The 18,088-nt window shown below is 42.0% G+C and overlaps 2 protein-coding genes across 2 annotated transcripts in view; one reads left to right on the plus strand and one right to left on the minus strand.

The window, feature by feature from the left end:
• Positions 1 to 420: 420 nt before the first annotated feature.
• Positions 421 to 16,110, plus strand: LOC140211883 (solute carrier family 35 member D3). Its single transcript, XM_072282071.1, has 4 exons — positions 421 to 459; positions 952 to 1,131; positions 6,541 to 6,835; positions 10,350 to 16,110. Exons 1-4 carry the CDS (start codon positions 421 to 423, stop codon positions 10,862 to 10,864), a joined length of 1,029 nt encoding a protein of 342 aa, XP_072138172.1. The 3' UTR covers positions 10,865 to 16,110.
• The window catches only part of ecd (ecdysoneless homolog (Drosophila)), a 30,878-nt gene continuing 27,527 nt past the window's right edge, over positions 14,738 to 18,088 (minus strand). The window contains exon 13 of the mRNA XM_072282675.1: positions 14,738 to 15,367. Coding sequence (XP_072138776.1) covers positions 15,161 to 15,367 — 207 coding nt within the window. The 3' untranslated portion in view covers positions 14,738 to 15,160. The remainder of the gene's footprint in view (positions 15,368 to 18,088) is intronic.

Consider the following 18,088-nt stretch of genomic DNA (forward strand, 5'->3'; position numbering starts at 1 on the left):
GCAACTGTAACGAAAACCAATTTCCCTCGGGATCAATAAAGTATGACTATGATTATAACTATGACTATAGAGGACAGACTAAGAGTGGTCCACCGGTCCTCCAGGTTTGGGGGTCCATCTTAGGGCTAACAACCCTGACTGGTAAAACAAAATCGTTACGGAAACAGCAATGAAGAATTCTTCTACATCTGAGTGCGACGGTATTCCTGAGTATCCACCTGGGACTTGCATGACTGACAGTAGTGAAGACCGAGAGGAAGCTACTGACACGATGAAGGAAGCCCTGAACACCGCCAGAAATGAAGGACCTTCATTGCTGCCCTAAACGTCGGTGGCATAACTGTCAGTAAGTACAATTGCAAACTGAGCCCGCCGTAGTGTTAATATTGATGTGCCCACTTTGACTCCCCAAACACAAACATGGAGCCTCTTCAGGAAAATCCACATCGTTTCCACAACGTAAGACGCTGGCGCTGCCATTCTATGAGAAATTTTGATATGGTTCTTATTATCATTTCCTTTCGTCACGCCCTTTTCTAATTGTAATTTAATCACTCCATCTATTTACCTGTCTGAGTCGTGCTTATTTCTATATGAAGTATCATCTTTCATGGTGTCAGGGACTCCTCAACTAAGTAAACATTTTGAACCCTGAGAATTAGAAAGACACCAAACAAATTAGATATTTTCTCTTTGAATTTTGATTTAAGGACACTCGTAAAATAATATAATCCACCATTTCCTGTGCCTAATTTTGAACATCGGACATTCTATTTTTGATTTACAGAATATTTTTTCTGTATTTCTATCCAGGGGCATTGGGTATATCCCGTAAATCATTAACTGTTGTGGGAATAAAGGTCTGTGGGGAGAATTCAACCTGGCTCCCTCCACAGTTTAATTGCCCGTGGTTAATTTTTAATTTGACTCGGGTTGGACTTCCCGCCCCAGGTCCCATTCATTGGGATGGCGGTCCCGGGACCAGAAGGTTTGCGAAAGTGGCTCCAATGCGGCTGCTGGCTGTCAGCCTGTGTTCTCTACACTGCCTGTTCTGCGTTTTTCGAGTTCTTCAGTAGGATCTTCATTAACCAGTACCGCTTCACCTTCCCCGCCTTCATTGTCCTCTGTCAGGTGAGCGAACCCGGGTCTATGCATGCATCCTGGGATTTGTAATCCAGCAGTTGGATAACTTGCTCTGTTGCCGGAACAAGTGTCTCAGTCTGAGGACTACAACTCCCAACATCTTCAGCAATGTATTTAATATATCGAGTTTAATGACGCTTGATCCATCAAATAGATAAATATCTGCAACGGGGCTTGAAACTATTGTTTTAAGCGCGACATCACGTGTTTGAACACGAGTTAAGTAACTTGGAGATGAGAGGAGTTAGCGTGATCTTTAATTCGAGTCCGATGGTTGGACATTTAACTCTGTAGGGTTGAATACAGAATCCAAGAGAGCGTGGGTCGTACTGCGTAGGACCTGATGTTAGTGGTAATATATTTTTATGTATCTGCAATTGAAATAAATTATTTCATTAAAAAAAACAACTGATATCCCCAAATTGGAGGGTGTGCGTTGGACTCTTTCGGGACAGAGTAGTTGAACCGAGAGCCTGCCTGCTTTCCCGATTAGTATAAAATATTTTGAAGGAGAAAATAAGATGCTGGAGGATCTTCGCAGGCCAGCAGGTTTTGTGGAAGGAAATTGACATTTGACGCTTCCGGTCAAGACCTTGATCTCAACCCCAAATAACCCCTGTCCATTCCCCCCCCCCCCCCCCCCACAGACGCTGCCTGACCTACAGATTGTTTGCAGCTCTAGATTCCAGCAGCTACAGTCTCTTGTATTGTCAGTATTTTGGAGACTAGGGAAGTTCGCCCCATTGCCTTAAGCAATATTTACACTTCACTCAACATTACTCATGCAAGTCATCTGTTCATTATTACATTGCCCTCTGTGTATAAAATAGCTGTTTCCTGCATGGCAATAGTTTCTCTGCATGCATTATCTGTAAAGTACTTTGGGACTGTCCTTCAGTGACTAGACTCCAACAACATTCAGGATACTTAGCTCCCTCCGTGACACAGCAATCCACTTCACTTGTACCCAATCCATTAGGGTAAACATTCATACCCTCCATTACTGATGCACAGTGGGTGGATCAAGATTAGCTCCCTAAATCCATACATCTTTGGAACGTAGGAGGAAACTGGAGCACCCAGAGGAAACCTACACTGTAATGGGAAGAACATAACACACTCCTTCCAGAACATACCATAAGACAAAGAAGCAGAAGTCGGCCATTCGGTCCATTGAGTCTGCTCTGCCATTTTATCATGAGCTGATCCATTCTCCCATTTAGTCCCACTCCCCCGCCTTCTCACCATAACCTTTGATGCCCTGGCTACTCAGATACCTATCAATCTCTGCCTTAAATACACCCAATGACTTGGCCTCCACTGCGCCCGTGGCAACAAATTCCATAGATTCACCACCCTCTGGCTAAAAAAATTTCTTCACATTTCTGTTCTGAATGAGCGCCCTTCAATCCTTAAGTCATGCCCTCTCGTACTAGACTCCCCCATCATGGGAAACAACTTTGCCACATCCACTCTGTCCATGCCTTTCAACATTCAAAATGTTTCTATGAGGTCTCCCCTCATTCTTCTAAACTCCAAGGAATACAGTCCAAGAGCGGACAAACGTTCCTCATATGTTAACCCTCTCATTCCCGGAATCATTCTAGTGAATCTTCTCTGTACCCTCTCTAATGTCAGCACATCCTTTCTTAAATAAGGAGACCAAAACTGCCCACAGTACTCCAAGTGAGGTCTCACCAGTGCCTTATAGGGCCTCAACATCACATCCCTGCTCCTATACTCTATTCCTCTAGAAATGAATGCCAACATTGCATTCGCCTTTTTCACCACCGACTCAACCTGGAGGTTAACCTTAAGGGTATCCTGTACGAGGACTCCCAAGTCCCGTTGCATCTCAGAACTTTGAATTCTCTCCCTATTTAAATAATAGTCTGCCCGTTTATTTCTTCTGCCAAAGTGCATAAACATACACCTTCCAACATTGTATTTCATTTGCCACTTCTTTGCCCATTCTTCCAATCTATCAAAGTCTCTCTGCAGACTCTCAGTTTCTTCAGCACTACCGGCCCCACCACCTGTCTTCGTATCGTCAGCAAACTTAGCCACAAAGCCATCTATTCCATAATCTAAATCGTCGATGTACAATGTAAAAAGAAGCGGCCCCATCACGGACCCCTGTAGAACACCACTGGTAATCGGCAGCAAACCAGAATAGGATCCCTTTATTCCCACTCGCTGTTTCCTGCCAATCAGCCAATGCTATGGGAATGTAACTTTCCCGTAATTCCATGGGCTCTTATCTTGTTAAGTAGCCTCATGTGTGGCACCTTGTCAAAGGCCTTCTGAAAATCCGAATATACAACATCCACTGCATCTCCCTTGTCTAGCCTACTTCCAGACAACAGTGGGCATCAAATCCCAATCTTACACTATGCAACTGTGCAGCCCATCTACAAAATGCATTGCAGTTTCTCATCTGAGCAACTCTGTCTCCAAACTCAGAACTTCAAGACATAGGAGCAGAATTCGGCCATTCAGGCCATTGAGTCTGCTCTGGTGTTCCATCCTGGCTGATTTATTATCCCTCTCAACTCCATTCTCCTACCTTCTCCCTTTAACCTTTAACACCCTTACCAATCAAGAACTTATTAAAATCAGTTTTAAATATACCCAGTAACTTGGCTTCCACAACCATCTGTGGCAATGAATTCCACAGAATTATTACCCTCTGGCTAAAGAAATTTGCCCTCATTTCTATTTTAAATGGACACTGCTCTGTTCTGAGGCTGTGCCATCTGGTCCTAGACTTTCCCACTACAGAAAACATCTTTCCACCTCTTTCTCTAAGTCTTTCAATATTTGATAAGATCGAAGTTTCAGTGAGATCCACCTAATTCTCCTAAACACCGGCAGGTGTAGGCCCAGAGCCATCAAACACCCCTCATTCACTAAACCTTTCATTCCCAGAGTCATTCTCATGAACTTCCTCTGGACCCTTTCCAATGCCAGCATATCTTTTCTTTGCCCCAAAACTGCTCACAATTCTCCATTTGTGGTCTGACCAATGCCTTATAAAGCCTCAGCATTACATCCTTGCTTTTATATTCTAATCCTCTCGAAATAAAATGCTAACATTGCATTTGCCTTCCTTATTACTGATTCAGCCTGCAAGTTAACCTTTAGGAACTCCTGTACAAGGACTCCCTGGTTCCTTTGCCCCTCCGATTTCTGAATTTTCTCCCTGTTTAGAAAATAGTCTAGCCCTTATTTGACCAAAACTTCCTCACACTATATTTCATCTGCTAATTCTTTGTGGACTCAACCACAGGCTGTTCCAAAAAGGCACTCTACAAAATCCTTCTCTTGGGATCCAGCATCTACAAAGCAAATGCTGATAGCTTGGTTGTTAACCAATATGGAGACTGTACAGTGATTTGAACACGGTCCAGGAACCAAGGCTTCATAATGAGGACAGATCTGAGAGTGTAGTACAGTCCATGCCTGGGTAACAAACAGGTTTCGTTTTTAACAGATGTTCATAAGTCAATTTTGTCCCTACATCAGAATATATATAAAAATATCTCCATATGGTAACCCTACCACCGCATTATTGTAATAAATGACATCAGTAACACAAAAGACTGATAAGAAAGAATTACTACTAACAGTCATAAAGCACTACAGCTTTATGGACCTTCAGTCTGTGCCAAACTGTTATTCTGTCTCGTCTCATTGACCTGTAGCTGGACTGTAGCTCCCTGTATTCCTCCCATTCATGTACTTATCCAAACTTTGCTTTTGAAGTTAAAATACGACCCACATCCAATCCTTGGGCATCTTGTTCCAAAGTGTAATGAAAGAGAGGAAAGTGGTTCTGTCATCTGCATGAAAGAACGTGTACTTAGAGTATTTTGAGGATGTAATGAGCCCAGTGGATAGAGTGAAAAAGATGGACATTATTTACTTAGATTTCCAGAAGGCATTTGATAAGGTGCCACATAAAAGACTGATCCATAAGTTAAGGATACATAGAGTTGGGGGTGATGTATTAGCATGGAGAGAGGAGTGGTTAACTAATAGAAAGCAGAGAGTTGGGATACGTGGGTATTACTCTGGTTGGCAATCAGTGGTGAACGGTGTGCCTCAGGGGTTGGTGCTGGGTCCACAACTGTTCACGATATACATTAACGATCTGTAAGAGCGGACCAAGTGTAATGTATCTAAGTTTGCTGATGATACTAGATTGAGTAGAAAAGCAAATTGTGTAGAAGATACGGAGAGTCTGCAGAGAGAAAGAGATAGGAGTGGGTAAGGGTCTGGCAGATGGAGTACAATGTTGGTAAATGTGAGGTCATCAAATTTGGAAGGAAAAATGAAAAATATTATTATTTAAATGGTAAAAAATTGCAGCATGCTGCTGTGCAGAGAGACTTTGGAGTGCTTGTCAAGATTCCAAAGAGTGGTCAATCTATGGAGTGCTTTGAAGCACAAAAGGTTGGTTTGCGGGTGCAGCAGGCTATCAAGAAGGCAAATGGAATGTTAGCCTTCAGTGCTGGAGGGATTGAATTTAAGAACAGGGAGGTTATGCTGCAACTGTAGAGGGTACTGGTGAGGCTGCAACTGGAGTACTGTGCAGTTCTGGTCTCCTGATTTGAGGAAGGGTATACTGGCTTTGGAGGCAGTGCAGAGGAAGTTCACCAGATTGATTCCAGAGATGAGGGGATTAGCCTATGAGGAGAGATTGAGTCGCCTGAGATTCAGAAGAATGAGAAGAGATCTTATAGAAACTTATAAAATTATGAAAGGGATAGATAAGATAGAGGCAGAAAAGTTGTTTCCACTGGTAGGTAAGACTAGAATTAGGGGGCAAAGCCTCAAGATTCAGGGGAGTAGATTTAGGTTGGAGATGAGGAGGAACTGTTTTTTCCAAAGAGTGGTCAATCTATGGAATTCTCTGCCCAATGAAGCAGTGGAGGCTATCTCAGTAAATATATTTAAGACAAGGTTGGGGTTGGATAGATTTTTGCAGAGTCGGGGAATTAAGGGTTATGGGGAAAAGGCTGGTAGGTGGAGATGAGTCCATGGCCAGATCAGCCATGAACTTATTGAATGGCAGAGCAGGCTCATCGGGCCAGATGACCTACTCCTGCTCCTATTTCTTAAGCCAGACTTTGAATTTAATAATATTATGGGGGCTTGTTTGCATCTAAGGATGTTCCTAAGTCAGGCGATTGTAACCCGGGGAAGGCCTATGGTCAATTATATTGTCAATGTTGAAACAGTCAAATTTGCCTTTGAAGAGGATATCAATAATATCATTGTTTCATTCCAGAAGGAAATTCAATGTATACAGCTTTAAAGAAATTCATTTTCTGTAATGTACTGAGACACTCATATGACAATATTCTCCATAAATTTGTGTTTACCTTTTGATAGGCACTACTGACCATTGTAATACTGCAGTTATTAAAACGAGCCAGGCTGCTGAAGATTGAACCCTATTTACTGGAGCGTGGTGAGATTTTCTTGCTCCCTTCCATTTGTTTCAGTTTTCATTCCATCTTAATTATGTGGGCTGTGACTGCCTCCTACTCTACTGTCTTCATGTTCATCAGGCAGTTCACCCCAATGGCCAGCTTAGCTCTGATGCAAGCATTCAACCTGAAAAAGAGAGCCTCTTCCAGCATTGGTCACCTGGTGCTGATGGTTACTTTGTGCTCAGTTCTTGCAGGTAAGAGGTGATGATGATGAATTTGTTTGTAAAATTTGTATTAAAAATGGGCATCTTTCACGCCCCTTTCAAAGCACCACAAAATATTTCGCAGAGTGTAGTCATCGATGTACTGTAGACAATATATGAAAGTCTGGATACATCACTTCAAAGTAATTCCTGAAGTAATATATGCAGAGGCAAGGTTGTGGTTTCAAGTTCTGCTTCCACATCTGATAAGATTTAAGAGCAGAACTGGGAATACAGAAATAGGAGCAGATTGTGGGAAGCTGGTGGACCCCACCGTGGTTCCTGATGACCACATCTGCAGTAAGTATTGCTGTTGGAGAAACTCAGGCTCAAAGGTGATGACTTGGGATCTGAGCTTCAAACACTGCGATGCATAGGGGAGTGGGAGAGTTACCTGAACTCTCTGTTTCAGGAGGCAGTTCACACCCAACAGATTAACTACTTCAAATTTGGTCTGTGGTCAGGGACAGGAGAGTGTGACTGTGAGCGAGGCAGGTAGAGGGATCCAGTAGGTGGTGGTGCTGGAGGAGCCCTTGAGGTCAGAGATTGTTGCTACCATGAGGCTGAGGGTGGGGGCAATAGCGAGGATGAGCAATCGAACTATCATTCAGGGACCCAGTCCAGGAGGTGGGGGGGGGGGGGTGGCAAGAGAGGAGAAATGTATTTGTAATTGGGAATAGTTCTGCTCCTATGGTCTAATTAGGCCATTTGGCCCATTGAGTCTGCTCTGTTTTTTGATCATGGTTGACTTAATTTCCCTCTCAACCCCATTCTCCTGCCTTTTCCCTGTGACCTTTAATGCACTTCCTAATCAAGAACCTATTAATCTCCACTTTAAATATGGCCAATGACTTGGTTTCCACAGGCACCAGTGGCAACAAATTCCACAGATTTACCACCCACTGGCTAAAGATATGGATGCCTGTATGCATACTGTATATGTTTGTAATCTAATGTCTTATCTCCACAACATCTCTAACCCAGTGCTGGAGTCTGTGCCTTTGATCCGACATTCACGATATCCCATTCTCAGTGGCAAGGCTTCAGCACCTGTGACGTTATACTTTGTTATTTCCTTTCATGTCTATTGCAGCTAACTCTTTCCATGGAAAGTTGACTACAAACTTGTTTCAATCCTTATCTAATTTTTCAGTCACCTCTCCCAACACGTGTTCAGAACTCTTAAGATTATAAGATGCAGGTTATTGTTAAAAGTGAGGAAAAGTTTATATAAAAAAAACCCTCAAACTCCAAATGCCCCACCATTCATAAGATGATATATAGAAATACAATGGTTAAGCCACACAATGAGCAATTCATTATTTTGGATAACAATTTGGCTGAGGGATTTAAATTCAGTAAAATATATTTAGTGATCATTATTAAATCAGTAATGTTGACCTTACAACATATTAGACTGAGATAGTTTATTCACGTCCTTTACGGTAGAAAATTTGCTGCCTTAACTTGGTGGGGTTCATAAGGTTCTGGACAGAGGCAATGTGGTTTAGAATGCTGGCTTTCCACAGGGCATTGATTTTCTTTTTTGTCCAATGAGTTTACAAGATTTTGCAGAGACACCGCTGATGGTATTTCCATTGCCTTGAGGTGCATGCTATAGGTAGTCTGTGCTCAGATGAGTAAACATGTAATTTATTGCTACATGGTAAACCAGGAGTTTTCTATACTCATTCAGCTCTGTTGAAAGTACCATATCTTTCCCATGCTCAGCACCAGACTCCTGAAACACAAAATATCCCACAAGAAAAGATTACCACATTTACAGAAGAACATGTTCAAGGATGTGCTCATAGTATCCTTGAAGAAATACAATATCCCCAAGTCCTGGGAATCTCAGACTTCTGGCTGTTCAAAGTGAAGAAGGAGCATTTGGGATGGTATTGAGATTCTGAAATCAATGTCACGAAGGCACACATAAGTTCTGTGTAAGTAGCAGAATGAATGCATTACTGACTACCCAAACATCCATTCCCTCAAGCTGCTTATCCATTTGTGCAAGAATTTGGTTCCAAAGTTGGTCTCGCCAGCCTCCTCAAAACCCAAGAAAGCAGAGTGGTAGCAAGCTATTCTCAACCCCAATAAACTGCCTAAAAATAGTTTGTCCTTTGAAATCGCCTAGCAATGCACTGAATTGTTAAAAAAAATACAAATTAGAATGGATAATGCAGCTGACGCTGATCTTAAACATCATAGTCATGTGCTGTAGAAGAAACAAACTGCTGGAGGTAATCAACAGGTTAGTCAGCATCTGTGGAGGGAAATAGATGATCGATGCTTCAGTTCCAGATGTAAGGCTTCAACTTGAAACATCCTTCAAGAGGGTGAACCATCACCAAGCATCAGGACACGACAGTGTACCTGGCAGGGTTTGAAAACCTGTGCCAACCATCTGATGGGAGTGTTCAAGGGCATTTCCAGCCTCTCACTACTGCTGTGAGTGGGTCTCACCTGCTTCAAAAAGATATTAAACATACCAGTACGCAAGGGCAGCAGGGTGATCTTCCTCAATGACTATCAGACTGTAGCACTCATATCTACTGTGATAAAATGTAAAATGGTCATGTCTAGAATTAACTCCTGTCTGAGCAAAGATCTGGACCTGCTGCAATTTGCCTACCACCACAACAGGTCCACAGCAAAACCATCTCACTGGGTCTCCTTGTCCACTTTCATCTCATGTTATTCATCCAGTCTGTTAACTTTGGATGCTTTACGTCAGACCCCTTCCTTTCAAAGTTAAACACATCAAGTTCCTTCACTTTTCCCTTTCATAAATCAAAACTTCAATGCGTGGGCAGCATTTGAAATTCTACTACTTAAGGCCATGCACTAAAAGCTGGCAAGTGCTGTTCAGATAGAGAATTATTCTGGGGGACATGAGAGACTGCAGATGCTGGAATCTGGAGCTAGAAACAAACTATTGGAGGAACTCAGTGGGTCGAGCAGCATCAATGGAGGCAAAGGGATGATCAACATTTTGGTTCGAGACCCTGCATCAGGACCATTCTTTTCAGCTGGCATGGGCATGATAGAATGAAAAACCCTCTGTGATGTAAATGGTTCATGGTTTAACGAACAAATCTATATGTGATAAAGAGTGAACAGTCCTCAGGATAATTGTAGATTAGGGTACAATACAGTTTTTTCAGCTGTTCCTCTGCATTTTACTGTACTGTTAAATATTTTATTGTAGTGTCTAAGAATCCTCGGTTCACATCAACTCAATTACTTCCCTAGGCTTCATGAAGCATGTCACCCATTTCACTTCCTGGGACAAACATCTTACACTTACTCTCCTTAAATTCGATCTATCACTTCCTTAATAAAGCACAATATCTTTCTTAAATTTGGGAGCATCACAACCAGTAGCTCAATTGATATTCATTTGAATGTATTATGTTGTTTTGATTAATGAAAGAAAAAGTTTATCAATATTCCCGCCCTAATTTCTAACTTTGTCCTGTTCTAATTTTCCCTTCTTTAGGTGTTCGCAGTTTCAACGATGAAGCCATTGTCTACATCTATGGGTTGCTGAACCTCATGCTTGAGAGCATGTATCTCATTTTGCTCCAAAAGATTTGTGAAGACCAAAAAACTTCGGTGATGGATGTCCACTACACCTGTACCATTAACAGCTGCCCACTGCTGTTTGTGTACTGCCTTCTCCACCCAGAAACACAACGAATCTACGTGTCAGGAAGTTGGACTAGTCTGATCTTTCTGGGCTTCTTTTCCTTGGTGCTTATCCTGGGGTGTTTGCTGAAGTTTCTCATTTGTCTGTGTACCTTGCTGAGCTCAGCTCTGATGGCGAGCATGATGGTGATTGCAAAGACAGATGCACTGACTCTAAGGACCATCATTGCTAATGAATGGACGTTCTTATCACCACAACTCACTACTCTTCTCATCAGTGCCAGTGGAATAGGCATCTTTTTATATAAAGTTAGTGGAGAAACAAATATATCAACAAGGAAAGAGAGAGTGGGAATCCAACTCTGAAAAGTATCTCAAGCATTGGAATTTATGGGAGCCAATGTAGCCTGGCTGTTAGCATGATGCCTTTAGTTCAGAGCATCAGAGTTCAGAGTTCAATTGTGGTGCTATCTGTAAGGAGTTTGTCTGTTCTTCCTGTGACAGTGTGGGTTTCCTCTGGGTACTCTAGTTTCCTCCCGCAATCCAAAGACGTAGGTTAATTGGTCATTGTAAATTGTCCTGTGATTAGGCTAGGGTAAAATAGGTGGGTTGTTGAGAGATGCAACTCATTGGGCTGAAGGGCCTGTTCCATGCTGTAGGGCAGGGGTCCCCAACCTTTTTTGCACCGCGGACTGGTTTAATATTGACAATATTCTTGCGGACTGGCCGACCGGGGGTGGGGGGGGGGGGTGTTTAAGGAGGGTTAAACTCACCTCAACATGTATTTTACAGTTAGGGTTGCCAACCTTCTCACTTCCAAATAAGGGACAAAGGTAGCAGTCAAATCCCAGGACACTTTACCCCAGGAAAGACTACCATGACCATGATGCCTTGCGCGGGCACCTATGTACGCATGCGCATACATGCCGACCCCCCCCCCAACAAATCGGTTTTGCCTTCATCTTCCCGACTATACTGTGCATACATTATTTCTACTTTATATAGACTGTGTATTTATCATATCATTCCTGATTTTACTCTGTTAGTGTTATTTATTTTCGGTTTTATGTGGTATTTGGTATGACTTGGTAGGTTATTTTTTGGGTCTGGGAACACTAAAAAAATTTTCCCATATAAATTAATGGTAATTGCTTTTTCGTTTCACGCCATTTCCGCATGAAAGGTTTCATAGGAATGCTCTACCTTAGCGGGGGAAATACAGGACAAGGGCGGTCCCGTATGGAACAAACCAATTTAGCCCAATATTCGTGATGTCCCGGCAAATACGGGACAGTTGGCAACCCTATGTTCAAGTTCAACAGTGCGTGACAGGGAATGAGGAAAGGTGCAGCTGACTCATATCATTCCCTCGCGGCCCGGTAGTTGGGGGACTGCTGCTGTAGTGGGTGCTATGCTAGTGTACCAGTTAGCATGATGCCATTACAGCTTGGGGCATTCCAGAGTCCTCCCCATGGAATGCATGGGTTTCCTCCCACAGTCCAAAGACCTACCAGGTGGGTTAATTGGCTGGTGTAAATTGTCCCGTGATTAGGCATTATAATAAACACTGGAGTAGAATGCAGAGGAACTGCTGCATAAACTGTATAGTACCCTAATCTACAATTATCCTGAGGACTGTTCATTTCTAATCACATACAAATATTTGTTAAACCATGAATTATTTGCATCAGAGGGTTTTTCATTCTATCATGCCTATGCCAGCTGAAAGGAATTGTCCTGATGCAGGGTCTCGAACCAAAATGTTGATCATCCCCTTGCCTCCACAGATGCTGCTTGACCCACTGAGTTTTTCCAACAGTTTGTTTCTAGCTCCAGGTTCCAGCATCTGCAGTATCGCGTGTCCCCCAGAATAGTTCTCTATCTGAATAGCACTTGGCAGCCTATGGTTCGTGATCTTAAAAAGTTGTAGAATTTCAAATGCTGCCCAGGCATTAAAGCTTTGATTTTTGAAAGTGTTTGCTCGATTGGTGTGGCTAGAAGGGACTACTCCGTGCTCTACTGCTAAAATATAAAAAAAAATCCGAGTATATTATTGCTGGATCACTCTACTAAAGATGAGAACACTTGCAAATACAGGCCACAATAGTAAATGATGTGAAAATACTCAGCATCATTTGTGTAGACGGGCTCTTGTGATCTACAGCTGTCCTGAGATCATATGATATCTGATAGGATGACGGCAGAACAGCGATGGCTGGAGTTTCCGGGAGCAATTCAGGAGGCTCATGAAAGATACATCCCAAAGATGAAGTAGAATTCTAGAGCGGATGAGGCAATCGTGGATGACAAGGGAAGTCAAAGGCAACACAAAAACGAAAGCATAACATAGCAAAAATTAGTGTGTAGGTAGAGGAATGGGAAGCTGTTAAAAACTAGCAGAAGGAAACTCAATAAAGCATAAAGAGAAGAGATGGGATACGATGGTAAACTAGCCAATAATATAAAAGAATTTTTAAAAAGTTTTCAGATATATAAAGAGTTAAAGAGATGAGAGTGGATTTCGGACCACTGGAAAATTGAGAGAGGTAGCAATGGGGGACAAAAGAATGGCGGACCAACTTAATAAGTATTTTGTATTAATCTTCACTGTGGAAAGCACTAGCAAAATACCAGAAACATGAGAGTGTGTCGGGGGCAGGAGTGAATGTTGTTGCTATTCATAAGGAGAAGGGGCCTGGGACACAGAAAAATCTGAAGGTAGATAAGTTACCTGGAGCAGCTGGACTACTCCCCAGGGTTCTGAAAGAGGTAGCTGAAGAAGAGATTGTGGAGGCATTAGTAATAATCTTTCAAGAATCACTAGATCCTGGCATGGTTCCAAGGACTGGAAAACTACAAATATCACTCCACTCTTTAAGAATGAAGGGAGATAGAATAAGGGAAATTACAGGCCAATTAGCCTGACATAAGTGGTTGGAAAGATGTTGGAGTCTAATATTAAGGATGAAGTTCTGGGGGACTTGGAGGCACATGATAAAATAGGCCAGTCAACATGGTTTCTTTAATGGGAAATCATGACTGACAAATCTGTTTAGGGAATGACAGGCAGGATAGACAAAGAAGAGTCAGTGGATGTTGTTTATTTGGGATTTTCAGAAAGCCTTTGACGTGTTGCACATGAGGCTGCTTAACAAGATAAGAAAGAACCCATGGTGTTATTGGAAAGAAACTTGCATGGACTGTCCTGACGAAGGGTCTCGGCCTGAAACATCGACTGTACCTCTTCCTACAGATGCTGCCTGGCCTGCTGCGTTCACCAGCAACTTTGATGTGTGTTGCTTGAATTTCCAGCATCTGCAGAATTCCTGTTGTTTGCATGGAGAGAAGATTGGTTGACTGCCAGGAGGCAAAGAGTAGGAATAAAGAGGGCCTTTTCTGGTTGGCTGCCAGTAACTAGTGGTTTGCTGCGAGTGTCAGTGTTGGGATTTCTTCTTTTCACATGTCAATGATTTGGATGAAGAAATGGCTTTTTGGCCAAATTTGTGGACAATATTTAGATAGGTGGAAGGGCAGATAATGTTGAGGAAGCAGGGTGTCTGCAGAAGGAATTAGATTGGGAGAATGGGCATAGAGGTGACAGATGAAATAGCCTGTAGGGAAGTGCACGGACATGCAATTTGATAGAAGGAATAAAGGCATGGACTATTTTCTAAATGGGGAGAAAATACAAAAATCAGTGGTGCAAAAGAACTTGGAAGTCCTTGTGCAGGATTCCCTGAAGGCTAATTTGGAGGTCAAGTTAGTGGTAAGACGACAAATGCAATATTAGAATGGGGGGGGGGGGGAGAATCTCGTTGAAACCTATTGAATATTAAAAGGCCGAGATAAAGTGGATTTAGAGGGGTTGTTTCCTATAGTGGGGAAGTCCAGGACCAGAGGGCACAGCTTCAGAAAAGTGACTGCCATTTAGAACAGATGTGGAAAATTTTCTTAGCTGGAAGGTGATGAATCTGTGGAATTTGTTGCCCATAGACAGCTGTTGAAGCCAAGTCACTGGGTATATTTAAGAAAGAGGTTGGCAGATTCTTGATTAATCAGTGTATCAAAGGTTACTGGGAGAATGCTGGAGAATGGGATTGAGAAGGTTAATAAATCAGCCATGATGGAATGGTGGAGCAGATTAGAATTACTTCAGGCCTAATTCTGCTCCTATATTTTACAGGTTTGAATACATGTCAATTGAAATTTCATTACTACAAAATTTTGGTTAGTGATTTATGATTACATAAGGTCAAATTTATTTTACCCAAACAGGGGGCTACTGGTATAGTATACATATAAGATGATATTCATATTAACAGTGAAATGCAGAATAAGTGATAAAATTATATGGATGACATATTCACCACACAAACCCATATGTTAGCCTGCTAATTTCTTTAACGATAATGGCATGTACTCAAAGTTCTATTAAGTTTTCATTTATTTAGTTACAAAAATATTTTCTGAATGATTTCAAGGAAAATTAAAGAGGCAGCTACACTAAAGTCAGATTTAAGGACTCCTCTTCTCTGAATGATGGAATGGTATCCTTAATTGAGAAATGCATCACTGCGCAGATGATCATGGTGGAACCAAGTGGATGATAACAATCTGATGGAAGTACTTCAGCTGACAGAATCAGTTCGTGGCACTCCTTTTTTACATGGTGTTGTCCTTGTTATCTGGTAGTCGTAGACCCATGCTCTGTAAGATATTAGATGCAGGTCCAGGAAGGCCAGCTTGTGAGCTATAAGACTCCAAGAAGTTCTCTACTAGATTCAAGTCCACATCCACAGGCAGTAAGCTCAAATTCTCTTTTGACTCGCCCTTTGCTGTTTCTGCCAGATCAGGGTCGTCCAGATCAGCCTGTGAGACGTCAAACAGAAAGCAGTGTAAGTGACAAAAAAATCCCCTCTAAGATAAGTGAAAATTGCAGGCTAGGCTGTTTCAGTTCAATGTAACACACAAAACGCTGGAGGAACTCAGCAGGTTAAGCATCAATGGAGAGGAATAAAAGTCGACATTTCGGGCCTAAAACATCTAACTTTTCATCAGAGTCTTCGCGCCAAATGTCAACTCCCCACTGATTTTATTATATCTCAGGATAATTAACTCATTGGAGAATTTTATGTAAAAAAAAATTAGCATCAATGATCAAGTTACTGGCTGGTTTTCTTTTAAGACGAAAGTGAAATGAGCTGATGAAAATCTGTGCAATGAGGATGAAGGCTAAAGCAGAATGGGTGTTTATTGTAGGGAGTTTACTACAATTAGCTTGAAAAATTATATTGGTTAGAATATCACAAGTTCAGATTTTGTTTCTCAAAGGACGTAATGTGCATTATGTATGGGGAAAAAAATTAAGAGAGGATAGACTGTGAGTAAGAAGAATTTGGAACTGTTTGCAGTGGGGAATTGGATTGTTGAAAAAGAAATAGTATTTGCCAAGCTCAGGGTAAAATGCAAGGAAGGCAGGGTAATGGATAATTTATGGATCTGTAATCAGAGGACTGGACTTTGATTTATAAACCAGTGTTCAAATAAATCCCACTTTGGCAGTTGAGCAATTTATTGATGCAACAAGTTCAAAAGTTCTAAGTTATCATATTACATACGTCACCATATACAACCCCGAGTTTCATTTTCTTATAGGCATTCACAGCAAATCAAGAAACACAACAGAATCAATGAAAGACTGCACCCAACAGCATGGAGAAACAATCAATGTGCAAAATACAATAAAATGTGCAACTATAAAAAGAAAAAGTTAATACTAAATAAGCAATAAATATCGAGAACACAAGGTGAAGGGTCTTTGAAAGCGAGTTCATTTGTTGTGGGAACAGCTCAGTAATAGGGCAAGTGAAGTTGAATGAAGATATCCCCTCTGGTTCAAGAGCCTGATGGTTGAGGGGTAGTAACTGCTCCTGAACCTAATGATGTGGGTCCTGAGGCTCCTGTATCATCTTCCTGATGGCAGCAGTGAAAAGAAAGCATAGCCTAAATGGTTGGTATCCTCGATGATTGATGCTGCTTTCCTGTGAAAGCACTCTGTAGATGTGTTCAAATGGTGGGTAGGGCTTGACCCATGATGGACTGGGCCATATCCACTACTTTCTGTAGGCTTTTCCGTTCACGCACATTGGTGTTTCCATACCAGGTTGTGATGCATCCAGTTAGTACATTTTACACCACACATCTATAAAAGTTGGTCACAGTGTTTCAGATGACATGCAGGATCTTCATATTTCTAATAATGTAGAGGCACTGCAGTGCATTCTAACGGAACTGATATTCTGGACCCAAGACAGATCTTCTGAAATAGCACTGAAGGATTTCAACTTGCTGACCCTCTTCACCTCTGATCCCCCATGAGGACTGGTTCCATTTCCTCTTCCTGAAGTCAATAATCAGCTCCTTGGTCCAGCTGACAGTGAAAGAGGTGGCTGCTGTGGCACCACTCAACCAGATTTTTAATCTGCCTCCTACAAGTTGATTTGTCACGATTTTGACTCAGGCAATGACAGCGATGTAGTCAGCAAACCTGACTATTGCATTGGAGCTGTGCTTAGCCTCATAGTCATAAGTATAAAGCAAGTAGAGCAGGAGTAAAGCGCACAGCCTTGTGATGCATCTGTGCTAATGGAGATTGTGGAGGAGATTTTGCCAATCTGAACTGACCGGGGTCTGCAAATTAGGAAATTGAAGATCCAATTGCACAAAGAGGTATTGGACAAGGTCCAGAAGCTTATTGATCAGTTTTGAGGAGATGTTGGCACTGAATGCTGAGCTGTAGTCAATTAATCACTGATGTATGCAGCTTCACTGTCCAAATGTTCCAGGCTTGAGTGAAGAGCCATTGACCTGTTGTGACAATAGGGAATTTGGAGTGGTTCCAAGTTGCTTCTCAGACAGGAATTGATAAGTTTCATCACCAACCTCTCAAAGCACTGCGTCAGCAGAGAAAAAGATTTGGAATTAAAGGTCATCGCAGCAAATTTGACTGAAGGATACAGATTGTAGTAGAAATGCTTTTCAGGCATAGCTTCTTCCCCAGTCTTGCTTTGGTCTGAATCTAGATCCACAGCAATGTGGCTGATTCTTATCCGCTCTTAGACATCATATTTTGTAAACATGTATTCAATGGCCACTTTATTAGCTATACTTGTACAACTGCTTGTTAATACGAATATCTAGTCAGCCAATCATATGGCAGCAACTCAATGCCTAAACGCATGCACACATGGTCAAGAGGTTCAGTTGTTGTTCAGACCAACCATCAGAATGGGGAAGAAATGTGATCTAAGTGATTTTGACCAGGGTATGATTTTTGGTACCAGATGTGATGGTTTGACCATCTCAGAAACTGATCTCCTGGGATGTTCCACACACAACAGTCTCTAGAGCAGGGTTTCTCAACTGGGGTTCCACAAGAGGTTGCTAAGGGTTCTGTGAGACCATGATAAAAGAAAAATGTCTTTAGAACTTTGCGCAAAGCGCAATGCTAGCACCTGCAGTGGTGAGCAGTGTCCAAACAGCCCTGTTAGCAATCTCGTTAGAGGTCTCTTCAGCCCAGTATGGTAGTGC

The sequence above is a fragment of the Mobula birostris genome, chromosome 18 (assembly GCF_030028105.1).
Source record: "Mobula birostris isolate sMobBir1 chromosome 18, sMobBir1.hap1, whole genome shotgun sequence".
Classification (NCBI taxonomy): Eukaryota; Metazoa; Chordata; class Chondrichthyes; order Myliobatiformes; family Myliobatidae; genus Mobula; species Mobula birostris.